Source organism: Equus caballus, chromosome 20 (genome assembly GCF_041296265.1).
Source record: "Equus caballus isolate H_3958 breed thoroughbred chromosome 20, TB-T2T, whole genome shotgun sequence".
NCBI lineage: Eukaryota > Metazoa > Chordata > Mammalia > Perissodactyla > Equidae > Equus > Equus caballus.
The window spans coordinates 31,445,566-31,452,500 of NC_091703.1; the positions used below are offsets into that span (position 1 = coordinate 31,445,566).

General features: G+C 52.8%; 2 protein-coding genes across 3 annotated transcripts in view; one reads left to right on the plus strand and one right to left on the minus strand.

Annotated features, from left to right (window-relative positions):
* The first annotated feature begins 266 nt into the window (after positions 1–266).
* Positions 267–3,524, plus strand: PPP1R11 (protein phosphatase 1 regulatory inhibitor subunit 11). Its single transcript, XM_001495305.6, has 3 exons — positions 267–674; positions 1,768–1,876; positions 2,313–3,524. Exons 1-3 carry the CDS (start codon positions 606–608, stop codon positions 2,513–2,515), a joined length of 381 nt encoding a protein of 126 aa, XP_001495355.1. The 5' UTR covers positions 267–605; the 3' UTR covers positions 2,516–3,524.
* Positions 3,461–6,935, minus strand: part of RNF39 (ring finger protein 39) — a 6,024-nt gene continuing 2,549 nt past the window's right edge. The window contains exons 2-5 of one of the 2 annotated variants that reach the window (XM_070244355.1): positions 6,912–6,934; positions 6,610–6,701; positions 4,605–4,897; positions 3,461–4,406 (exon numbers count right to left, since the gene is read on the minus strand). In XM_070244355.1, the coding sequence (XP_070100456.1) occupies positions 4,317–4,406; positions 4,605–4,897; positions 6,610–6,701; positions 6,912–6,934 (498 nt within the window). In that variant the 3' untranslated portion in view covers positions 3,461–4,316. Of the gene's footprint in view, positions 4,898–6,609; positions 6,702–6,911; position 6,935 lie in introns of both variants that reach the window. The other variant, XM_023624090.2, reaches the window with a different exon arrangement.

The window sequence follows — 6,935 nt, forward strand, 5'->3', positions numbered from 1 at the left end:
CAGGCCATTGTCGGGTTATTACTTTTGCGCCTTAGTTTTCCCCGCTCTCCCACCCACCCAGTCTTAAAGATGGGGAGGGGGGATGGGCTCAGCTACAGGACGCCCGAACCAGGTATGGCATCTGCCCCGCCCCCGCGCCGGGCGCCGCGCCACACCCGGTCTGCAGTGCCCAGCCCAGCGCTCCGCTTCCGGACCGCCCCCTCCTGCCGGCTCTGTGTAGTACGTGCGCGTGCTGCCCTTGACCGCCCCCCTCCTCCCACGCCCGCAGAGACGCCTCTTCCGCCAAGTTTGTGTCGCCTTCTTGCGGAGCCTGCGCACTGTCACATTACGGCGGAACTAATCCGGCGACGCCTGCGCTTTAACGCGTTTCGTGCCCGGAAGGGAAAAGGGGGACTGTGGAATACGTCACACCCGGAAGAGGAGAGCCGGAAGTGGGGTTGGACAGGTTATCCCCAGGGGTGGGGAAGCGGAGGCCCAGGAGGAAGGGGAAAAAAGAAGGTGGACGATCCTGGCTACTACTCTGAATCCGATACCGATTCTCTTAGACCCCAGAAACAGGAAAAGGGAAGGGTGTCTCATCCCCCTTCCTCTCCTCAGCCTTAGCCATGGCCGAGGCAGGGGCCGGGCTGAGTGAGACCGTCACTGAGACAACGGTTACCGTGACAACCGAGCCCGTGAGAAAGGCGGGGGGCGGTGCTGTTTAGGGGTCTGGGAGATACCGAGAGGGAGGGGATAGGGCTTTGGAGAGTTGCTGGAGGGACTGGGCCTGGGGATATGGAAGAGTGGGGTTGTGTCTGGGATTGGGAGAATCACAAGATACTGGGGATGTTTGGAGTGGCAGGGATGGTGCAGGAGGCTGATCAAGCGATATGTAATAGTTAGAGTTAGGATGCTGCTGCTTGGGGTGGTGGTGTGTGTAAATAATGAGAGGATGGGAACTTGGGGATTAAGGAGTAAGGGAGGTGCTGGGGGAAAATGAAGAGCTGTGTAAGAAAGCATGGTTGGAGGCCAAGTGTAGGGGATTTTGACTGGAAGCATGCTTATCTGTAAATATTTGTTGAAGGGATGAATGTAAAAGGAAGTGGAAGGAATGAGGGAACAAGAAAAAGGAGATGAGGATAGTATTTTAAGAAATCAGAGATATGAATAGAGGAAAACAGCATTGTTGCAAAAACAGGTTAAGTTGCTTTCAAAGGGAGAAGGTTGTATTGGGCTCAATAACCCCTGGATTAAGGAAGTTTAGAATAATAGTTACCAGAGATTCTGGGATGCTAAGAAATAGGTGGATTAGAGGTGGGGAGGGCTGGGCTTGAGGATGAGAGAGGTGAGAATGGAGTTCTTTCTTTAGTGGGAAAAAGAATGGGGGGTCTGGGAAAAGCAAGGGAAATCAAAGATTAGGTATTGGGGACTGAGAAAATTTTCATGTATTAATACCATCAAGGATGATTTGGGGAGGAAGACGGAGGAACAGCGAGAATTATATTTTCCTTTGAAGATTTGCTGGGACCTTCCCTAGGTTAGGAACTGTGCCTTCTCTGTATAGTAGCAGTTATCAAGAACAGTAAATAATACTTCATGATTCCATAAGGGACTCCCTGAAGGTCAAAGGCCTGTTCTATTTTATCTTCTAGCACTCAGCTTCTCTGGTGCTATGTCTATGATAGTGATTCAGCTGGGAAAGGGAAGAGAGGAGGCCCCCGGGGAGGGAGTGGGAGAGGTTTGTAGGAGGGGACTAGATAGTTATGCCCATCCCTTGTAACCTTCCAGGAGAACCGGAGCCTAACCATCAAACTTCGGAAACGGAAGCCAGAGAAAAAGGTGGAATGGACAAGTGACACTGTGGACAACGAACACATGGGGCGCCGCTCATCAAAATGTGAGTAATCGTTGTCCTGCAGTAACCCTGGAGTTCTGGCTTCCCTCTGCATACCTTCTACCTTCTCACATCCTCTGGCCTTCCTGAAGCCCCCACATGCTCACAATCCTATCACTGCCTTGGTTGTTCTCTGGCATCAGGAAGAGGTTAAAGTTAGAGGGAAAGAGGTAGGGAGGGGCTCCAATTGGGATGTGCCAAAGCCTGAAGGCAAGAGGTATCAGAGGTGGAAGAAGTAGAGCTTTGGATTCCTGGGTCTCTAAAAGAACAAGGGGGTTGGGTGCCTGAGTCTCAGGGGGTAGGCCTGGGGAAGCTGGGTCCTGGAAGGCAGGAGGAGACAATGGTGGAAGTCGGAATTTTTACTGAGATCCAGTGGGAATGGAACTGACTACATCTTACTCTTCCTCCTTTTTAACTGGGCTCCTCCCTCCAAATCCAGGCTGCTGTATTTATGAGAAACCTCGGGCCTTTGGCGAGAGCTCCACGGAGAGTGATGAGGAGGAAGAGGAGGGCTGTGGTCATACACACTGTGTACGGGGCCACCGCAAAGGACGGCGTCGTGCAACCCCGGGACCGAGCCCCACCACCCCTCCCCAGCCTCCTGACCCCTCCCAGCCCCCTCCAGGGCCAATGCAGCACTAAATTCCTCTCTCCCCCAGCATTCCTGTGTCTGTCTGGCCCTGAATGTATTCACGTGGCTACCTGGGGACTAAACCCATGGTTTGATCCCTTCTCCAACCCCCTCCTCCCCTCTCCTCTGCCTGATAGAGGGAAGAGGGAGAGGTGGGTGGACAGAGAACCTGGAATTCTGACTTGCTGCTATTCCAGAACCCAGGCTTCTGGGTTCCCCTAGCCCTCATTTCTCTTTCCAGTACCCATCCTCCTCTCTCCAGGGATTCAGGCATCTTGGTCCCAGTTTCTTCCCTTTGTTCTCACTGCCAAACTGCCTGTCCTGGGATCCAGTTATCTTGGCCCCCTGCGCTCTCTCGCTGAGTCCCAAACACTTAAATTGGGTTTCCAACAGCCCCAGCCTTCACTGCCAGGGTCCCAGTCAGATTCCAGGCAATCTTGTCCCAGCTATGCTTGTTAATCCTGGCTTAGAGCTCTTCAACGATGTATTTAAATAGTCCTATTAGTCCTTGCCTGTGGGATATGAGGTCTGATGGGAGACCTCAGTGCTCCTAGCCCTTCCCCTCCCATCCACTCCCCTCGTGCCCTCAAGAGAAGTTAGGAGAAAGGTCTTTGTCATTTTCACCTTTAATGAAAAATGGAAAAAGAACTAGTCATGTCCTTTCTCCTCACCCTTCTCATGTGTTCTAGGATTTCTGACAAAGCTGGCTCACTTAGAGCCAACTGTCTCTTCAGCTATTGGTCTTCCAGCTTTGGAGACAGTTCCAACATAGCACCAGGGCCTTGGGTCCCTGGGAGAGGAAGGATAAGGGAGGGAGCAAGAGGCGGGGGTCTGTCCCCTCACCACGCTCTTACCCCTTCCTTCCTCTCAGCCTTCCCCATCCCTTACTGGGATCTGGATATCGTTTTCCAGGCCTCTTGCCATGCATCTCTAGTTGCAGAGATCAGTCAAATCCATACCACCATAGAGATCTCATTTATTGCCACAAATGCACAAAATAAATAACCCAACATCACAAAATGTGTAAATACGGGCCCATTTATACATATGGGGGAAGATGTGAGGCTATATACAAGGATGAATTTGGGGTGTCTGGGCCATTCCCAGGTTGAGGAAAGGAGAGGTAGCACCATTGGTTCTTCCTGCGAGTATGTGCAGCGGGGAGTTTTAAGGTTCTTAATGGAAAATGCATAGTAAGCAGTCAGGGTGGAGTAGAACTGGTCTGCCCCTTTCCCCAACACCTCCCCCACAAAAAGGGGTCTTAAGTTCTTTAGAAAGCTCTAAGGCCCAAGCCAGAGTCGAGTCTCTTGCTTTTTAGGAGGAGGCTCTTGTTTCTTGAGTCAACAGGGCAGGGAGGCCCAAGCCTTAGCTGTGGAGAAGGCACTGGGCCCTTCTTTGAAGTTAAGAGAGGCAGGTCTGGGAAGTAAAATATTTGACTAGCAGGGCCTCTGTGTAGTAAACATGGGCCGTTTACCAATACTGATGGGTCAGGGCCTGTTCCCCAATTCAGGCCTGGAATATTAGAAGGTAGAAGAGGAGAGATCATTTGGAAGTCCTGGGGTACACGTGGAAAAGGGTCCCAAGAGGAAGGGGGCAGGAATGGATGTGGCTTTAGGTATGGATGTGGAAACTGGAGGATGGTTGAGGTCTTACTATTTGGGAGAAAAGAGACAATGTAGGTGGGTGGGGGTGCTTATCAACACTCCCGCAGTGGGCATGTGGACATGATCCCTGGAGAGTGGGGGTTTCTGCACCCAAAAGGAAGCAGCCTCACTACAGGCCAAACTAGAACGGGGGTTGTGGGCAAGACACTCAGCCTTCTGCTGGCACGATGCGGAGCGGGGCATGGGGGTCCCGGGTGCAGAACAGTGGGAAGACTCGCTCTCCCAGGGGCCCGGGTGCCTGGAAGGCAAAGAGCAGGTCAAGTGAGCGGCCGTCGTAGAAGGCCACGCGGCCCCGCTCCCAGTCCAAGTCCACACGAATGCGCCGTGGTGGGGGCCCGGCGCCACCCAGCGGTGTGGGCTCAGGTGCTGTGAGTGCCCACAGGCGGCCACTGCGGCCCTCCACAGCCCACACAGCCCCCGCAGGGCACAGCCCTACCCGGCCCTTGCGTCGTACTGACTCCCCGGCTGCGCCCACGGCATAGCGGCTCTCCCCATCATCCTCCTCCTCTCCAGAAGAGTCTCTGCTGGAGGCAGCGTCTGAGGTCTCCACCTCCCAGCAGTGGCGGCCAGCCCTGAAGCCCTGTGCCCCTAGCACTGCCAGGAGCTGATCGAAGCGCGCAGGGCCATCAGGGGGCGCAGGTGTCCCTGGTGGGGCCAGCTGGACGCTGCGGCGGTCCTCAGAGATGAGCAGGCGGCGATGTGCGGTGCCAGGGTCCAGGGTCAGGTCGGCTGAAGAGGAGAAGACAAGGAGAGGGCCGCGTGAGAGGGGTTTCAGAGTCAGAGGAGGGATAGAAGGCAGAATATGCAGCAGTAGGCTCATGAGATACCCCACAACAGCTCAAAAGGCAGCTGTAGGACCAAAAAGGGTGAAGGCATACGAAGGGCAGGCCTGGGCAAGACCCAAACTGTGCAGTGATGCGTCACTTCTGTAGAATTGGACTTGGAGAAGGACCCTGCTGGCCCAGGGCAGGGGGCATAGCGCAGAACTCAGAGGAAAGGTTGCCTGGTTTGTGGAGGTTGAGGAAGAGTAAGGCTAACCTGACTTCTGGGGAGGAGTGAGGACCGATACGTCAATCTTCAGCATCTGGGGTGGGGCATGGGAGCTGGGTCAGCAAGATGGGGAAGGTAAAGAGGAAGACTGATACCAGATACCAGAACCCCAAGTGACAGGGGAGGGGCAAAGGGAGGAATTCAAGGTATCCTGAGAAACCAGCCCACCCACCCACAGGAATAGGTGGAGTGGACAGGACTATTTCTACAGGGAAGGTAGGGCAGAGGAAGAGAGAGAAGGCGGTGATAGCCAAAGGAACCAGAAAGAATCATAGGCCTTGTGCACATGGAGTGCTTTGAGGAAAGATTTCTGGATTAGAGTGCTAGAAGTAATCTGGGTTGGGTGGGATGGTGGGTAACCCAACGGGTAGAGCATCTTCTCTAGGCAGTTTAAGGGTGGAAGGCAGCTGTAAGAGTGATGGAGGAAGGAATTCCCCAGAAGCTGCAGAAAAGGCCCAGAGTCCCACAAGGGGCAGGGAGACGCAGGAGTCCTGAGACCCTTCTGGAGAGAACTGATGAGAAGTGTTGGAAGTAGAGATTCCTGAGGGGCAGCTGATCTCCAGGGGTGTGTTGTGTGAATGTATGAAAAGGTAAGAGAGGAGAACGGCTGGAATATGAGGAATTGAGGACATTGTTATGAATTGAATTGCATTTCCCTTAAAAAAGAAATGTCGAAGTCCCCCAATACTTAGAATGTGACCTTATTTGGAAATAGGGTCTTTACAGAGCTAATCAAGTGAAAATGCGCTCATTAGGGCAGACCCTAATCCAATATGACTGGTGTCCTTATAAAAAGGGGAAATTTGGACCCAGAGACAAACCTGTACAGAAGGAAGATGATGTGAAGACATAGGGAGAATGCCATCTACAGGCCAGGGAACGCCTGAAACTACCAGAAGGTACCAGAAGTTAGGAGAAAATCATGGAGCAGATTCTCCCTCACACCCCTCAGAAGGAGCCAACACTGCCGCTACCTTGACTTCTACCTCCAGAACTGTGAGACTAAATTTCTATGTTGTTTTTTTTTTAAGATTTTTTTTTTCCCTTTTTCTCCCTGGTACATAGTTGTGTATTTCCAGTTGTGGGTCCTTCCAGTTGTGGCATGTGGGGTGCTGCCTTAGCATGGCTTGATGAGCAGTGCCATGTCCGCGTCCAGGATTCGAACCGGCAAAACCCTGGGCTGCCAAAGTGGAGCGTGCGAACGTAACCGCTCGGCCACAGGGCCAGCCCCCTAAATTTCTATGTGTAAGCCACTTAGTGTGTGACGCTTTGTTACAGCAGTTCTGAGAATCTAATACAGGCAACAAAAAGGACTGATTATTTTTTAAAAGGGAAAGGGAGCAAACCTAAAAGAGACTCTCATTCTGTTCCCTCCCCTCGGCCTTCCTTACCCGTCAGTCTGTGAAGCATGTTTTTGACCACTGGGTAATCTTCAGGGAGATCATCCTCAGAGTTAGATGACTTGGGTGTTGGGGCATCAAATCTGGACAGATGAGGGAGAAGGGTCAGGAAATCAGTAGACACCCTCTGCCCTCTGATGCCCCCACCCCCATCCCACTCACATCTTTGGAGCTGAAAGGGGTGATGCCACACCCACAAAACCTGTCTGTGAGTAGGGACAAGGATGTGAGCCCAGGGAAAAGGTGATGGATGTGGCGGCTGGGAGTGGAAAGGAAGGAACAGTGGAACTCACCTTCTCCATGTCTGCCTCATATCC

Coding starts and splice junctions, on each gene's coding strand:
- PPP1R11 (XM_001495305.6), top strand. CDS start 606: ATGGCCGAGGCAGGGGCCGGGCTGAGTGAGACCGTCACTGAGACAACG. Junction 675..1,767: donor TTACCGTGACAACCGAGCCC/GTGAGAAAGGCG, acceptor GTAACCTTCCAG/GAGAACCGGAGCCTAACCAT. Junction 1,877..2,312: donor GGGGCGCCGCTCATCAAAAT/GTGAGTAATCGT, acceptor CTCCAAATCCAG/GCTGCTGTATTTATGAGAAA.